Genomic DNA, 18,685 nt, shown 5'->3' with positions numbered 1-18,685 from the left:
CAACAATCAGTCTTCTAAATTTTATTTAATTAGGCATGCAGACAATAAGGATGCAGCAATTAAAAATACCCTTAAAAAGCTGGGATTTGAGCAGCTTAAAATAGAAGAGCAAAAAACAATGAAATTCATTAATTTAGTTCATAAGCTTTTATCTAAATGAATATAAAATATAACCAATAATTGATTATTTCATACATAAAATAAAAAAGGGAGGTAGTGAAAATTAAGAGCTATCAACATATTTTTAACATGAAAATTGTTACCTCTTCATTGCTACATAGCAAAGGTTACTACAAAGATGGTTTATCAAACTGAATAAAAGATTAGGAGCAACTTTTATAGCAGGTAGTCCCACAAGTAATATTTTAACATGGGTGAATATATACATTTCATTCTGTCAAATCCTACTATGCATGAGTTATGAAGCATTGTACAAAGCCATGCTAAATGGATAGAAGGATGGCTACTTACCAACAGGGCGAGCTGTAGACATTACAATGGTGTGGTGAGAACATAAAAAAGAAATTAAAAAAAAAAAAGAAAGAAAAGAAAATTATCAGAATGCATGATGTGTAATGCTACATTTAAGTATGGACAGTAGAGTGATTTCTAGTCTCATAATTCAAGTATGAACAGGATGTCTGAATTTGACAAAGCTGAAAGTTACAAATATAATTCTAAGAATATAATTATTTTGCATCCCAGGACTGACAATAAGCAATTTTAGAGCTATTTTATGCAAAGTCTTATCATAGTCACTTACTATAGCTATTATTTCAAAGATCTTTTTTGAGTTAAACAACCTCGTGTCACACCAAAGTTAAGAACCTGATGAATATAACTATTCAAGTCACAGACCAGCAAATGTCATGTCAATAAAAGAAGGCCTCACTGTCTGATTTAAATAGCAATTGGATTTTAAGCATGGTTAGTCAGAACCATTACAAGAACTACAAAAAAAGCCCCTGACGCTGCTTTTCAGCCAGTAATAAGTTAAGATCACATCACTTTTCATCCGTGGACAGGGTGGAAGAAATTATAACAAATAGGTTGGAACATCCTTAGAGATTTCAACTGAGTAGCTTGCTAACTACTGCTAAGTTTTTTTTTTTTTTTTTGTATTTTTTTGGCAGAGGGTAGGAAACAATGACTGACAAGTTGATTCTTGTTCACACTGAGAATGGCTTTCAAACTGCTGTTTCAACAAATTATTTTTTTATTATACCGTAACTTTCAATCACTAAAATCAGTAGTAGTAGGCTATAATATTAAAGAGAAAGAAAAGAAAAAACATGGTACTAAGTCATGTTTTAAAAACAAATGAAGTTTATTTATTTTACTTAGTCTAGGAAAATTTAAAAGAAAAGTAATTTTTTTGTTTAAAGAAAATATTTTCATTTTTCCAATGAAGTATTTATTCATACAAAACAAGTTCAAGCAATTGAACAATGGGGAACAATTGTGCTTACAATTGAATGCAGTTTGTGTTAACTCACTTAGGATCAATTTTTAAGAGTTCTATTAGAGTATGACTGATTTGATTAGAGTATAAATGCTAGGATTGTGTTGTCCTCTAGCATTATTGTAGCATAGAAATTGTAAGAGATACACATGGCCTTAATAATATTTTCTTTAAAAAGAATCATACCAAATCAATTTAGACAGTAAATCATTTTATATAAAAGCAAGGGGCAAATATAAAGCAAAGTCCACTGTCCAATTGAGGAAGAAATGTATTTAGCGGCATTTAAACTTTTTATGAAAACTTACATTTAAAATATGTGTTCAAAAGTGTTTTGACAAATTCCAGTGGAAAAGTCCTAGTGCACACAGAATGTGACTCTAGAACTTATAGGTAGTTTGTCTGGATATATCTCCAGCAAGGTGGGCTAACACAGCCACTGAAACCACACTTACAGGCATGAATTCACTCAAAAAGTTCATTATAATAATAGTTTTGTGCAATCTCAATAAATAAACAAACAAATAAATAAACAAACAAACAAACAAACAAACAAATAAATAAATGCTTGCGTTTCTCTTATGTGAGATCCATGGTCTTGTAAAACAATTACAGCAGTCCTATGGGAATTCCAGCTTAGTGACATTCTAGTGTGCCTATCCTACAGTATACACGGGTTTAATGGAACGCAAGGTAATTGAGAATTTGCTCCATGCACGATTTCTTTCTTGTTTTTTATGTTGGAGGGCACATTAAAATAACAGCCAACAACAACAAATTACAGACTAACAATGTGAAGTTGTGCCTTATTTTAGCTGATGAGATTCCTCTTAATTTTGCCAATGTCCAGTAGAAAATTAATTTGTTTTTCATTTTTGAATTTGCATTTCTTAGGTGGCAACTCAAACTGAACCCCAAACATAATGTTTCCTTTAGAAAACACAAGGTATGTTGAGTCTATAATATTAAAGAGAGAAAAAAGAAGAAACTATGGCAAGAAATCATGTTTTAAATAAATCAAATGTATCTCTTTCACTTAGTCTATGGTAATTCAAAAAAAAAAATAAGGTCTTATTGCCATAGAAAAAAGCTAGTTTTTCAGATGAAGGCTTTATTTTTTGAAAGTCAGTTTAAGCAATTAAAAAAAAATGGGAGAATTGTATTTCCAAATATGGAGTTTGTGTTCTCCTTGTGGAATCCTTTATAAAAGTTCTATTACAGTGAGGCTTAATTTGATTAAAATATGAATGCTGGGAGGTTTGTTGTTGTCTAGCACTAGTTCTTTCTAATTTTTATGTTGGTCAAGTCAGCAAAGGGAACTACTTGCTATTAATTTACTGTCCCTTTTTACCACTTGTTTGAAATCGAGAACAACTGGAGGATCTCTATTGCAGATTTTTTACTACAAAGTTTGGTTGCTTTTACCCAGTTGGCTAAAGAGAACAATATGGTAAAATGTTAGCAGAAACATCACAGTGGAACTTCCTGTTTTTTTACAGAGTAACATTTCATCCTGAAAAAAATCCAGCAGGTGGATGTTTTCAAAGTCAGTAAATTAAGTTAAACAGTGTCCCTACATAAATGGATGAAAATGAAAATAAGACTCTTGTGTGTGTTGATCTCATTCTAATAAAACAATCCAAGAAAGGGCTGAATATTTCACTTTTGAGCATAGAAAAAAAAGTCATAGATAATGTATCAACCTTTTATTATGAGAAATACCAGCAACATTTGTACTGGTTAAAAAAAATTACATCCCATTATATAGTATAAGGAGATTTTTTTCTTTAGGCCTGTTTTTGAGATTTTAGTCTTAGGTGAATGATAAATACATGCTACACAGATAAAACTCCAATCCATCTAAGGACACAGATTAGGGGAAAGTCTGCTGATTTAATTTCAATTCCTATTAAAAGCAAATAATTCTTTCTATGAGTTCTGTAAGTTAGTTTTAAACATTCATGCAGAAGAAGGAGGAGGCCTATTTTAAGGAAATGTTAAGCCTGAAACTTTCAACAAATTATGAAAACAATTAGCTGGGAAAGATCATAAAGCAAACAGATCACTTCAAGTCTCATTCACCCAAACATTCAAATATAAAAGGAAGCCCCACTGCTTCCAAAAACAACTCCTCACATTTTCTCACCATTTGCTTAGTCAGCAAATATGTTTTGAATGAAAATTTCCTTAGCTGATTGTTCTGTTTTGTTTTTCCCCAGTCACTACAGAAACAAATAAACAAACAAACACCCTTTGGGGGAAATTTGGTCAAGCGAGTTGTTTTTGCAGAAGACTGTCTAGACAACTGCAAACAAATAGATTTGAACATACATGTAAATTACAAAATGTCTCCTAATGAAAAGAATACTCAAATAATTAGCTCATCAGTTTGGTCTGTAGTCTGTATTTATTTTCTATCTAAATCTGCATGGGGAAAACACAGATTAGGTGGAGTGGGATTGGAGTGATTGAGATGTATGAAAACCTCCAATACTTTTTTTCCAGGTCTCCAGAGTGCCTGTCTTCTAATAGTTACCCAGAAAAAGATGAGGGTGTATTTTTTTTTTTTTTGATGCCCTAACCTTAGATTTAGAACACTTTTCTTACCAGAGGAAGAACCAAGCTGGAAATCCCTGACTTATTTCTCCCTAATTCAAAATCCTCTAAACCCTAATCCTAATCTTACGAAATTTTCTGGGAGCAAGGGTTAAGAGGTGAGATGTAACTGAGCGCTGGAAGAAAACAGACAACCATACTTATGAGGAATGAAAGGAGGAGGTGTCCATTAGGGTGGTGGAAGAAAGGTTAAAAGACTGAGCAACAGGCGATGCACTTGCCCATCTGTGAAGTCCTGCATGTATAAATGATGCCATGGGTAACGTCTATTAGGCAAGAATAACTGTCTACATGATATGACTTGGTACCTTGGGCTATTTAATTTACTCATGTGGATCAACATGTTCCACCAGGAAGGCAGTTAATTCATTCTAACTCACTTTAGGGTTAAGTAATGCTTTCTTTCTCTTACAAGCAATTCCAATGAGTCTGTTAAAGAACATTATTCTGTGACTGAGAAGGTGCATGACATCTAGAAAGTGAAGTTATTACAGGAGCAGCACTGACTATTTCAATTATTTAAGGCCAATGAACTTCAGGAATTACTCTCTAAATCAGATTATCTCGATGAAGGCACTCCATTCATTTTTCACTGTTAGAAACAGTGTTAGCTCTATTTTTTTTTAGGTAGCTTTTCAAATGCAGAAATAAAAAAAAACGAAATTCAAAACAGTACTCTAGTAGGGTAAAGTGTCAAACCAGCAAGCCAAAACCAAGCAGCTTTGAAACTAGTGGTATTTAAAAGCAGTGAATAGTTCAAAGCGGTGAAAATGCAGAAGATTAGTGTAAAATACCTTCTATTTTCAGACATACATTTATACTATATAAGCTATGACTTATTAAATACAAATCCCATCAAATGATGATCCTTATGAACCCAAATTTAAAAGTAATTATATTTCCATTAGTAATAGAGCAGACATAAAATCTAGGCTTTTTAATATAATAATAAAACAGCTTAAGCTATTGTTTTGATTGTGAGTTCATTTACCAATAACCACAAGTAGTCTTCCACTTCAATTATGTCTCACACCCTAAGTCTCTTACCTCGCACTGTGAGGGTAGCTGAGGCCTCCACTTTTCCAACACGATTTTCAGCAATACACATGTAGGTGCCTTCATCTGTACTCAGGGCCTTTTTGATTCTTAGTGTGTAGTCATCTTTGATGTCATACCTGTGTAGAATATGGACTGTCTTTATTAAATAATATAGGTTTTATTTAGAAAAATAAGGCTAAGTGTTCACCTTCCAATTTCTCTTCCTATACTGTATTTTACCTTAAACAAAATACACACACAATGTTCAACTATAAAGTATAGTTACTTACATTAAATGTGTTACTAATAAGCTCATTAACTTCATATCTGCCCCCCAGCTGTTATATTATCAATTACTTATGTTTTGTATATGGATACAAATCTTTCTGATTTGTCATTGAGGAAAAGATCAGAAATTGTATGTTGCTTCACCATTAAAAACCAAAAAGACAGGAAATTTCATTCATGGCATCCTCAACAAAATCCTCTGAATCATGAATTGTCATTTCACAGATGAGGAAACTGATGGTCTAGTGAAATGATTTGCTCAAAGTCAATTTATCAGAGAAAACCAGAATTCAAACCTAGAACTAAAACAATCAACCTGGCACTTTCCCCACTCTGTGTGCCTTTTCCCACAATGAAATTCTTAGTTTAAATTTCAAATGCAAACTTATGACATATGAGCCACATTAGCTATATCATTCAACAAACATTTGGTCACAATTTCTGACAAAATATTTTACTTCAGGTTAGATAAATTCATTGTATATTCAGCAACATGGGCAGCAAATAAAATGTGAGAATGAGTAATACCTTGTTTTCAAAACAAAGCATGTTCATTTAAAAATCACAGATTACAGGGCCTCCCTGGTGGTTAAGCACAGCATTGAGACAGGTAATCTTTGAATTAGAAAGAGGCATTTATGTTATCATTTTCAGTGATCTTACATCTTACTTGTATAGAGTGGTTCAAATGGTGCTCATTTAGCATTATTTCATTTTAACTTCCCTTCAAGATTACTGAAATTTGAGATTATAATGATGGTTTAATCATTTTTACAAGAAATATTTATGAATTATCCTTTGCATGCTAGGCACTGCATTTACCATTGAAGAGACATGTCTCATAGGGCTTTCAGGCCAGTGAAATAATTCACAGATGGAACGGAGAACATTATCCTCCACATGATTGTAGGTCAGAACAACCGCTAAGTCTTTCTCCAGGTAACACATACATCTACCTAACTGCATTGTGGTCTGCATATAGCTCTGAGAATCATGTTCTTTTACCTCAACTAGAAGTGATATATTAGCTTTGCTAGGTCTTATCACACCACAGTATTACAATATAAAAACAAACAGACTTTGAGGTTTCTCAGGTATTGGGGTGCTCAGAATCCTTTAAATTCTCATTGTTCACTAGATCTTTGTGGAGACTGAATATTATCAGCTATGTGGATGTATATAAAATAATTTCTCTCTATATATATAAAATAATTGAATCAATTAAGAACAACCTTAAGAACTCTTCTGTAACCATCCATTAACACTTAAATTCTGCCTGCAATGATTTACCAACGAGACTTCCAGCCTATTCCTATCATTGAACATCTCTATTAGAAAATATATGAGGGTTGATGAAACAAACACCTGATGAAATAAAACATTCTTTCAGAAGTTTCAACTAATGCTACTTACTCTTTGTGCCAAAAGGAAAAGATAATTAGATAATTTGCCCAACCTTTTCTAAACACATTACCTTATTTTTCTTCCTCAACATAGCTACCTTGTTCCCACTTATCTTTGTGCTTCTACGGTAACTTCATGGATTGTCATTCTACATTTTCCATTGATCATTCTTGACTTTCAAGATAAAACACACGCACACACACACACACACACACAAACACACACATTCCCTCAAAGTTGCTTTTCCTCTCATTTATTTTGCACAATGCTTTTTCTATTTGTTGCTTTATTAAAATTACTTTTAATTCTTGTTTTCATTATTTTTCAATTCATCTTGTTTTATTTTCTTCAAAGCTACCAAATTATTTGCTGTGTAGTTTATTGTATTCTTGTTTCCAAGAGCATGTTTGCTCTATGAGAATAAGAACTGGTTCTCTCATTCTAAGCTATAAACCCAAGTCCGACAAGAAAGTATCTGAGATCTTGCATGTGCTAAATGAATGCTTATTGAGTGAATGATGAAAGTCCCAATACAGGCTTAAGTTTTTTCTGTAGTTCTTTCACAGAACTGTTGCAAGTAAAACAATATAATGCAGAACTAAAAGAATAACTAATTTGAAATATACCATTCTAATATAGCAAGGAACACAGAAACTTGCTAAGTTTATACACCAGCAGTCAATTCTAAAATGTAGGTTAAACTGATATCAACATAATTCTATAAATGTAAGAACCTGGGATATTTAATACATCAATGCTACCAGATGGAGATAGAGCTAAAATAAAGCAGCTAGCAAATCCTGGTCTGCCATCAAGACATTAGGTTTACATTATTATCAATAATAAATTTACTTTTGTAAATTAGTAATATGATAAAACAATCTTTCTCCCTGCATCAAAACAGCATCAAAATAAATGAAATGAGAACTATGGGTAATCTCATAGTCGGAAAACTATAGTGACCACAATTGAGGGGAGAAAACCTACATTATAGAAAACAAACAAGGATGTAAAATAATGGTTCATCATAAACAAACAAACACACAATTAATTAATTAATTAATTAATTCTGGCAAAATGTCTAAAACAAATATAAAGACTACAGGAGAGCAAAGTAAGGCATTTTGTTTTGCACAATGCTTTCAAATTTTGCAAAATTGTTTCATTATTTTGCAACCAAGGTTGTTTAACATAAAATGTTCTTTTAAAATAAAATAATGACAATAAAAATAAATTTGCTTGTGTTCTAGAATATACTCTCTCATTTAACCTCAAAAGAATTGCAGCAAGTAGAGAATGAAGTTACTATTTTAAAATTAGACACATAAAGTTCAATGTGAAAACAAATCATTTAGTTTGCTCTCCCACTTTAGCAAATATGGTTAGCAGTATCTGGGACATTATTGTCAGTTTTACTCCCTGTTTGTCAAGAAAGGGATTACAGACATAAAAATTGAAAAGGTAAAGTATGTGAACTCTTCATGTGTAAAAATAATAATTTAAAAAAAATATTATTTAGGTTTATAAAACCATGAAGAACTTTTTCTTCAACTGCAATACGAAGGGTAAAGCTTTCGACCAAGAAATAGCATAAAGATTCACTTTTTAAAGTTTAAAATGTATAAATTTAAAAAGGGAAATTAAAACAAACAAGGGACATATTCCCCAAATGGTAATTTTTTCCACAATTTTTCCTTAGTGGAATCTATGAATAAATGGTCAACATTAAAATTAAACTTTTAGAGGCTGAATTGTTATGAGAATTCAGACATTGTGAACTGGATATAGAAACTTGTACTTTTAAATTCATAATTGCTGTTTGGTCATCTATGGGCTGAAATCTGCACCAAAGCAAATTTGAAGTGTGCCTGTGCTTTGACTTGCTATTGTTTTAAAGTTATTGGAATAACTGACATCATTTAAAATTTTTCACACACAAATATGGATTTTTCCTATCAGTCTTACTCCAAAGTACACACACTTTCTTTTATCACCACCGACATGTCTAATGCAACTGGAGACACCTGTGTGCCTTCTGACATGCTGAATCACTGCTTATGACTAGCCTCAACCTTGCTACTATCCAGAACAAACAAGACTCAAGATATTGCTGTACTGTTAACAACTGTCACAATCAAAAGCATCTAAGGTCAACGAGAAGATAAACTTATAATTGTGATCAAGTTGACTCTAATCAGCAAAAACTTAAGAAAGAAAATGTTTAGAGAAACTGTATCCCCAAAACTTGAAAACCCAGAATGAGGTAAGTATTTGATTCAAGTAGGACAAAGTCCATTTCCCAAGATATCAAGGAAGGCAATTGTAGTCAGGGGGGAAATTGTCATAAATATCTACTCCCTGTCTTTGCTTTTTTTTTTTTTTTAACATATCATGATATCTTAGAGACAATATTTTCTCCTAAAATATATATTTCACAAGAAATTATATGTCATATATTTCTACAAATTTTAGAATGTGGTCTTATATATTGTGTTACCTTCTGGATAAATTGGTATATTCTAATAGTTTCATGGATGCCACATGCTATTACAGTTGATAACTGGGGGAAATATTAATTTGACTCTAGAAAGCAAATGTGGACTGAGTAATATGAAATTATGAATTTAGTCTTATACATTTAAAGAGGTCTTTACAGTTTTTTGTTTTTTTTTTTTAAGATTTATTTATTTATTTATACAAGCATTGGGTACAGTCAGAGGCGCAGTAGGGTGAGAGAATTTACTAAAGCAAGAGCGGAGAGAATAGGCAGAGTGACGAAGTACACTGCTGAGGGGAGCAGCGGGTGGTAGGAGAGGTCTGCGCACCATGTGGGACCCTCTCCAGGTGGCCGGGGATCGAACAGGCGCTGCAGAGGCTGCGGGCAGCTTCGCAACCCAGCATTCAACTGCTGCGCCACCGGGGAGGCCTGGGTCTTTACAGTTTACAAAAGAGTTTAACATATGATTTAATAACAATAAATGACTGAGAGAAAAAAAAATCTATTTCCAAACACCTTTTTGCAGAAGATGTTGAATTTGTTGTTTTGCGTTATAAATGAAGCAAATCAGTGTCTTCTGCAGCAAGTACATTTATTTTTCAAACAGACAGCAACCCATCCCTTCCATTTTCCTGTGTGCTTAATGCTCTGTGTACATGTGCACTGGATTGGTGTGTATTCTGTAAAAATGAATCTGCATTTGGAACTTCAGTAACTCTAGAAACTTCTAGAAACTTTGTCAACATTTTCCTCAGCATTATTCTAAACCAGCTGTAACCCTAAGGAGGTTCATAAATGTGTTGACTGACACATATATATCATATATATATCATAAATATATAATGTAAATATAATGTAAATATAAATATATATATATATTATGAATCAGCCAGATTTTGGTCTTAGCCTCTCTTAAATAGATAAGAATAAATTTTAAATAATTAGATCATATTTTGGCATAGAACAGCTACTTTTAAACATGGTATAGTGTTATAGATTATCAACATATAGGAAATATCATCTGACTTTAATTAAAAAGAATAGAAACAGATGAAAAACATCACTGGTGAGGAAATCCTAATAGAAATTGGGTGATTTTCATTGTGAAATCGGCCAGTCTCAGACTAGTATAAATGCAGTCATTGTTGCCAGGTTTGATTAATGACAGTTGTACAATCATGTGCTGACAGTCCCTACCAGGAAGGTACCTTTTTTTTTTTTTTCTGATATGAAACACTGTTGAAAAATGCAACCCAATCAGATTTGGCCCCCGGACAACATGTGCTATCATCACTGTACCGTGAATTGAGATTGATTGGTAACCAGCTGTGACAGAGTGGGAAAAGAAGCTCTGTTTTTTGTTGTTTCTTTCCCAAGCAAAAAAAAAGGGGGGGGGGTGAGGGAAGGAAACTGAATTGTGTCAAAACCATTACCATCTGTTCTGCTAAATAATAAACAAAACAAAATAAATTTATTTTAATACTTAAACAACAGTTTGTATGCAATGTTCTGTTTGGGTGTGATCTTATATTTGAATAATCTGAAAAGCATCTCAAAAGAGACAGAATTATACATTTTTTAAGAAACACTGTACTATATTCCAAAATCACGTCTACATTTAAGCAAAATAATCTATTTTTTTCTTTCCCCTAAAGAAACTTTCTTTCATAGCAAGGACAATTTTCCTCATAACTTAGGAAGATTTCTATAAATCTCAATTTTCTTGAAAAATTTAGGTGGTGGTTGTGGTGTGGTAACATACACCTAAAGAGTGTGATACTATATCTCTAGATCATGTACACTGTTGTAAATCAATGTCAACTTTATAAAAAAAAAATTGAAGTCAATTAAAAAAAAAGCAAAATTTTTGAGAACTGACAAATTGTTGTAACATAGCCACATTGCATACATTATCTTATTCTTTGCACTTTAGGCTTCTTAGATAGGAACCTTTCATGATTTTCTGGCTTTTATAAATATAATTCAGATGATTTAGGGCCTCCCCCTCCCAGACTTCTACAATGACTACAGAATTTTGATGGAGTAAATAATGAAAGAAAATACATTTTACCCTGTACACTTCAATTCTGTCTATTTCTTACCATGTTAATTACCTGAGAGTTCCACACTCATAGAGCTTTCTAAATGGTTATTCTGTTCTCAAAAGCACTTTTGTTTTTTCATGGAAGGATATCAATTTCTTAATATTTTTACTTATTGAAATCATCTACTACTTCTCATTATCAGATGTCTGGTTCCAATTCTAGAACAAGTGTTTTGAATTTGCACTTAAATTTTATTATTTTATCTGCTTTATTTATTATTAAGTTTGCCAATAGTAAACACTGTGAATTGAGTCAGACAACATTTAATGTCTATGCAAGTAAATGTTTCATTTCCAGAAACTTGAAAAGTTTGTTTCCAATCTCAAAATACTTGCATTCAATCCAAAGAGCTGAAGCTCACCCTACACCTTTTAGACTCTCAGAAAATAAATTGTTTGTAATGGCAGGCTTTCCATAATTCAAGGAAAATTTAACTGTGGAGATTTGATATGAAAATGTCACAAAATCCTTTGCTTTGTTTTCAGTAGAAGGATTTTTGAGATTAAAAATCTCTTATTAATTATATAGAATCATCCACTATATCTAAAAATTGCTCCCACAGTATGGATTACAGTGAACATGAAGATAATAGCCATTTAGAACTCAGTGATATTTTTCAATCATTAAAACAATGTGCATCTTAAACTCCTAACTTTGAATCAAGATACTCTTGTATGAAACGTAAACCATCTTAGACAAATTTAAATCTTTTGCTTCTATCACTCTTGACAAATGACAATAGGAAAAATTGCTCAATTATCCTAATTAATAACCTCTCTCCTCACATTTTTCCAACAAAATCCTTCCACTAACAATACTCATATAGGTGTTTCTTGGACCTTAAATTCTAGGGAATTTTTCCATCTTTAATATTTAAGGTATATCCTAATGTCGAGGTGTTAATCACATCTGAGGTCTGGGACCCCAAAATGAGCAATGCAGGCCATTATTTTGCTGGCAAAGGAATACCGAGACAAGTTTTTTATATTCTATAGATGATTCGGGGTCACAATCTTCTTTTTTATCTATAATTTTAACACAGGTTAACATTTATGATTGAGGTTAAGGAGTCTTTTTCTACCTATGATTTCAGGGTTCAAGTTACAAGCATTTCTGGACTGACACCAAAGATCAGTATGAGTGACAGATATTTCTAAAAAGATGAAAATTAATGGAACAGTAATAGGAAAGAGAAACAAAAATAAAATTGGGAGTTTAGACTTGTGAGGAAATAGAAAAGAAAAACATATAAGTTGGTTTCTCAAGAGAGCTTGTTTTGTTCTGGAAGCTTCTAATGAAAGCCAAGATGAAATGTGAAATTCAGTCTGTCTAAAATAATCAAACAGAACTGTATCTCTCTTGTTTTTAACTAAATGCTATTCTTGCTATCGCCATTCCAGTTACAGGTGGCTCTCTCCTGATTCATAAATAAAAAATCTCTCTACCAGTCTCTCTTTAGCACAACTTAGAAAACAGGCCATTTTCAAACTAAAAAATTAGAGAAGCAAACAAAAAGATGTTTAGAAGTACATACAATAGGTTAACAAAATTTGACTTAACACTACAGCACAGATTTCTGGCCTTAGGATGAGTATGTGCAAATGATCAGGTCTCAAACTACTGTAGGGGATCCCAGACATTGACCATCTTGGGACCAGAGCCTCTTTCTCAAACCCAGACAATTAAATCAAACTTCAACTGAGTCCTTCCAGAGAGTCAAGAGATTCCTGCTACCACTAATTAGAAATGTCTCCAAATTTTAATCACTGAAATATGTGGATGTCTTTTTAGAGTCCTTATCTCTAGCATTTTCTACCCTTAAGACAGATATTAGGGACTCCACAGATTAGTTATTGTGGAAAATTTTTGGATGACTGTGAAGTCCATGACTTGTAGCCCTCAGTTCCCAACCAAGTTTCCATCTTTCCTGTCACCTTATTCTCTCATTTTTGCTTCCTTTGCAGAGAGTTCTGTATTCTCTGATACAAACTCACAAAATTTTTGTGGCCACCTCCAAAAAAAACGTTTCACTGAGCATCTAAACCACTTGTGTGCTAATTTGTAAAGCTTTTTAATACCCCGTATTTCTAAGATTTTTCCCCCTTATTTCCATGCCATGATGGAGTTTGGCTCTTAACTGGGGATCTATGTAAGAAGGGAGGCAAGAAAGAATTGGAGAGCAACTTCCCTGACATTCCAAAGAAATACTCAGTGTCTAACACAAAGTACTTACTCAATAAATATTTATTAAATTAGTTACTTGTTCTCCATGAAAGCAAAGTTCTACTCCATTGAATAAGAATCAAGCCCTCCAATTTTCAAATGAAGACTTTCCAGTACCTTCTTCCTTAGCAAAGTTAATAATTAATAGAATCCACTATGTATTGTAAAGATGAAGTGAATTAATACAGTTAAAGTGTTGAGACTTGATCCTGTCATAAAATAAATGTCCAAAAAAATGTCACCCAGGTTTTTGATAGCTGTCTCTCACTCCATTTATAGCTTCTCTTCCAGGAATATTGTTTCCTTCTCCATTTGGCCACAGTCTCAGAGCAAGATTCTGGATCTCATCCTCAACTGGCACGATTCCACATTTGAGATATAAAGATCAAATATCTATAACCTCAGATGTTTCCTACTCTCTCCATCATTTTATACCTTGTTTCTGTTCCTCCATTTCTATCAACCTTTTGCATCAGCACTTATTTCTTTACTCAGATCCCAATGGTCTATAATTTGCTTGTCAATATGCTCTCTCTCTCTCTCTCTCTCGGTTTTTTTTTTTTTTTTTTTTGGCCTCACTGCTTTTTTGTTATATTTGGCTGACAAAATCTCCATTATTTATTTATTTATTTTTAAAAAAGATTTATTTTATACAAGAACCGGGGTTCAGGCCAGATGTGTGGGAGGGTGAGAGGATACACCAGAGACAGTGGGGAACAGAACAGGCAGACTGACGAAATACACTGCTGAGGGGAGCAGCGGGTGCGACAGGAGAGGTCTGCCGCGCTGTGTGGGTTGCTCCAAGGCCGGCGGGGATCCAACTGAAACTGCAGAGGCTGCGGACAGCTTCACATGGCTGAGCTTAACTGGCTGTACCACCAGAGAGGCCCTCCATTATTTATTAATATAATTTCTTATCTACTTTATGTACCAAAAGTAGACAAATGCTTCAATTTACCTTTGCCTAACTCTCTGGAGAAAAAATTCACTATTTGCCTGGCCAGCAATATATTTTTTTCCTTTCTATATTTTTTTTTAACTGAGGTAACAATGGTTTACAACACTGCAGTTGATTTAGGGGAATAGGTTATCAGCTCTTCAGATAAATATTAACATACCACACTTCCCACCAAAGCACCCACATTCCTCCATAATAGTCCTTTGGGTCCCCTCCTCCCTTTGCTTTCTACCTTCCCCCTTCCCTCTAGCAGCCTCAATTTCTAGACTTTTTTTTTTGTGTGTATATATATATATCTATATCTATGTGTGTGTGTGTGTATATACATAGATAGGGCACTTGGCAATCACTAACAATTATATTATTATTCTCAAAACAGCATAGAATGTTTACTATCCCCCCAAGTTTTTTTGGCTTTCATCAAATTTAAAGCTCTTAAAAATTTAGGTTAAATGTGTACACAAGTATATGTGTGTATATTATAGAATACATGTACCTTAAAAATATTACAGTTATCATTTCCAATACACTTTTAAACTAATTGGATCATGAAAATTTATGATAAAAATGCAAATACATCACAATTGAGAACATCTTGGAACAAAGTTGTGGAGGCAGATTAAATTATTCTTCAATTTGTAAGTAATTATTGCCTTAAATTCATTTAGGAAAACTTGGTTTTCCAACAGGACTGTGAATTGCAACATCAGATTTGGAAAAGCGGTATGCTTCAGCTGTATATGCCTATTTAGACATTAATCACAACTTTAAGACCTTTTAGAAAAGGACTCAACAGAGATTAAATTCACAAGAATCCACAGAACTCAGCTTAGGCCAGACATCTTTGGTAGGGAACTCCCACTCTTGTAGTCAGTTCTGAGTTAAGAGTAAGTTCTGTGTAGCGAGGGTTAAGGTATGTGGTAAAATGGATTTTTGAATGTGTATCCACTTAGTGGCCTTGCAGATTTTGCTAGACAAGCTCCAAGAAGTCTCCTTCATGTGTGTTTAAAGTTACCACTTCTTTTTTTTTTTTTAAGATTTATTTATTTTATTTGTACAAGCACTGGATACAGTCAGAAGCGCAGGAGGGTGAGAGAATTCACCAGAACAAGAACAGGGAACAGAACAGGCAGACCAACAAAATACACCCCTGAGGGGAGCAGCGGGTGCGGCAGGAGAGTTCTGCCAAGCCATGTGGGACACTCACCGACAGCTGAGGATGGAACTGGCACTGAGGAGGCTGCAGGCAGCTGCGCACAGCAGCTCAACCGCTGCGCCACCAGGGGAGGCCCAAGTTACCACTTCTTAAACTTCGTGGAAGATTCTGAGTTTTCCGAGGGATGTCAGTCAGGGAATAAGTTATGGAAGATTCAAAAGGATCTCTCCTCTTTTCTTCTACCCACAGAAACCTCCTCATGAAGTAAGCTTATGGAATAATTTAGAAATTTAATACAGCTATAAAGGGGCACTACTCATCATTAAGTGTGTCATATAACATGTGGGTTGGTCTATTTAAAAATGAAGGTTGATACTTCTCTAATTAAGTTACTCTTAACAGGTGTTTATCAACTCAGCAACTATTTAATGAGCAAGGAATATCAAAAAGTCCCTGCTTCATCTATTACAGAAAATATGCAAAAATAGACATTTATCTCAAGTCATTAGTGAACAAAAGGGTTTTCTTCATGTGTTCAGTGATGACAAGTTTATGTCAAATCTAATCATGATATTATTTGCCTATCTCATTGACATGCATTTCAGAACTAAAACAATGACTATAGTTTTTTAAATCTATTCATATGAATGATATTCTATTACTTTTGCCCTGAGATTAAACAATAAAAAAAATCATATTCATTTTTTTTCACTAAGTTTCTCAGCCTCAGCTTTATTGATACTGTGGGTCAGATTATCCTTTCTTGTGGGTGATAATCCATGCATTGTAGGATGTTTCATAGCATTCTAAGCTAGTCGATAGTGATCCCTACCCCCAAATGTATTCAATAGAAATCACAAGTGTCTCCAGACATTATCATAAGTCTCCTTGGGAATGGGGGAAACAAAATTGGCTGCAATTGATAACCGTTGCACTAAATGTGTATCTGGGACACACAGCACATGTCAGCTATAGTGCTGGATATTTGAGACTGAAGACAAATATAGCAGAGGGAGTTGGGAAGATAGTTAAATAAGCAATCACAACAATGACAAGCTTAGCACAATTTTCTCTTAGAAAGTTATGCAGAAACACAAAACAGAAAATAACCTCTGTGGAGTGAAAACTGGAAAGAAGGGTGTTTCAGGTCCAAAGAGGCAAATGAGCACAATCCTTTAGGTGAGAGGACTGGGGTTGGGTTTGAATACAGCTTTTCTCCTCATGGGTCCACATAGGCCACTGTCTCTAAGCTTCCTCTCTGGAAAGAGGGGATTCATACTTTGAGTCTGTTGGAAAGATTAACTATTAATTGCATAACCACTTAGCATGAAACCAGTGGACTCTCAAAAAAGCTGCAGTTTTGTTATTATTTTATTTTATTTTTGAAGAGTTATCTTGGTGTAGTAGTTAAGAACATGGACTTTAGAGTACTTGAGTTCATCAAATGGTTTCACTTATAGGAGGAATATAGGGGAACCAAATAAGGGATCAGGAAAGCAACAACAACAACAACAACAATAATAATAATAACAAATAAATAAACAACAAAACTAGCAGGCAACCATAAATAAGAGACATTCTGTGAGGGAGAGGGAGGAAAAGGGATCAAAACAAGGGAGAGCAGAGAACAAGAGACTATGGTGATTGTTCACAGGTGAAGGAGTGGTGGGAATTTTACAGGGAATACACAATAATGTAAAAGATACAAATAAAAAAAATATAAGAAAATAGAGTGCTTGGATTTAAATCTCTTCCTACAACTTGAACTGCCACCCTGCCTCGTCGTTTCTGAAATAAGGATGATGTAAGTACCTGTTCTGTGAGTCAACTGTGACAATTAAATGTATTACTTGTATGTAAAACACCTGTAAACATTAGCAATTACTCCCATGAGTGATTTTATGATACATATTTTCCCCATTTTAACATCTCTGAAATTAGAAATCATCTTCCATAAAAGACATATCATAGTTGATTTGACTTTTATTTATCTTAACTCAGAGAAGTACTGCTGCATCTCACTATCAATTCTATATTGGATTCACTGACATAACATTAGTATGTGACTCAAAATGATTAGGTTAAGCAATAAATCTTTTGATTTCTCTATTTATTAAGGACAACATCTTTCATACAGGCGGGAAAGTTATAAACTTCAGTATTACTTTTAACCCTTTTCTATGAACCCTGACATGCAATCAATTTCCAATTGAAAAAGGAAAGGAAAAAAGGATGCTTTTTATTGTATTGTAACTTGTATTAATACCCAGGCTTTAACATTCACAGGAAGATTGCCAATGCAGTCCTTTGTCTTTTAAATGACTTCTCATAGCTATCTTTTAAAAGACCTCCAAACTTTCTCTATTTTAAGCTGTCCTATACATAAAGATGAGAATCAGTTTTGTAAATGTAGAGACAAAGTTACAATTCTCTTCAACATGCTTCAGCAAATCTCTATTTCATAGTGTGTTCAACACACACACATCATAGTTGGCCTTAAATGTCATTCCATTATGCTTCAGGCTAACTGAGCATTAACTGTTGACCCATACTTTCTTTCTTCTTTTTTTTTTTAATAGCATGGTTCATTTTTATTTTTTTTTATTTTTATTTTTTTATTAAATAATAAATTTTATTTTTATATTCCCCCATACAACTGCACATGCCCCATTCTGACCCCAATCCCTCCCCTCCCGGCCCCCACCCCCCAAAAAGTGTCTCGGGTTCATAGTTTTTGTTGATTTTGATTTTCACTTTCTTATAGTTATTCTTTTTCCTGATCCCTTATTTAAGTTTTCTAGATTCCTGCTATGAGTGAGACCATCCGGTATTTTTCTTTTTCTTTTTGGCTTATTTCGCTGAGCATGATCCCTTCCAGCGCCATCCATGTTGCTGCAAATTGCATCAGCAAAGTTTTTGCATCCTACATCCTTCTCTC

At 33.7% G+C, this 18,685-nt stretch overlaps 1 protein-coding gene across 1 annotated transcript in view; it reads right to left on the bottom strand.

Moving 5' to 3' along the window:
• Nucleotides 1-18,685, bottom strand: part of ROBO2 (roundabout guidance receptor 2) — a gene marked incomplete at both ends in the record, with an annotated part of 564,315 nt that overhangs the window by 120,386 nt on the left and 425,244 nt on the right. Inside the window, 2 exons of the mRNA XM_084232633.1 lie at nt 472-483; nt 5,126-5,253. Coding sequence (XP_084088759.1) covers nt 472-483; nt 5,126-5,253 — 140 coding nt within the window. The remainder of the gene's footprint in view (nt 1-471; nt 484-5,125; nt 5,254-18,685) is intronic.

This window comes from Talpa europaea (genome assembly GCF_964194135.1).
Source record: "Talpa europaea genome assembly, chromosome: 4".
Taxonomy (NCBI): domain Eukaryota; kingdom Metazoa; phylum Chordata; class Mammalia; order Eulipotyphla; family Talpidae; genus Talpa; species Talpa europaea.
Note: the sequence above shows the minus strand (reverse complement) of the source record. Positions and strands in the feature narration are given on the sequence as shown.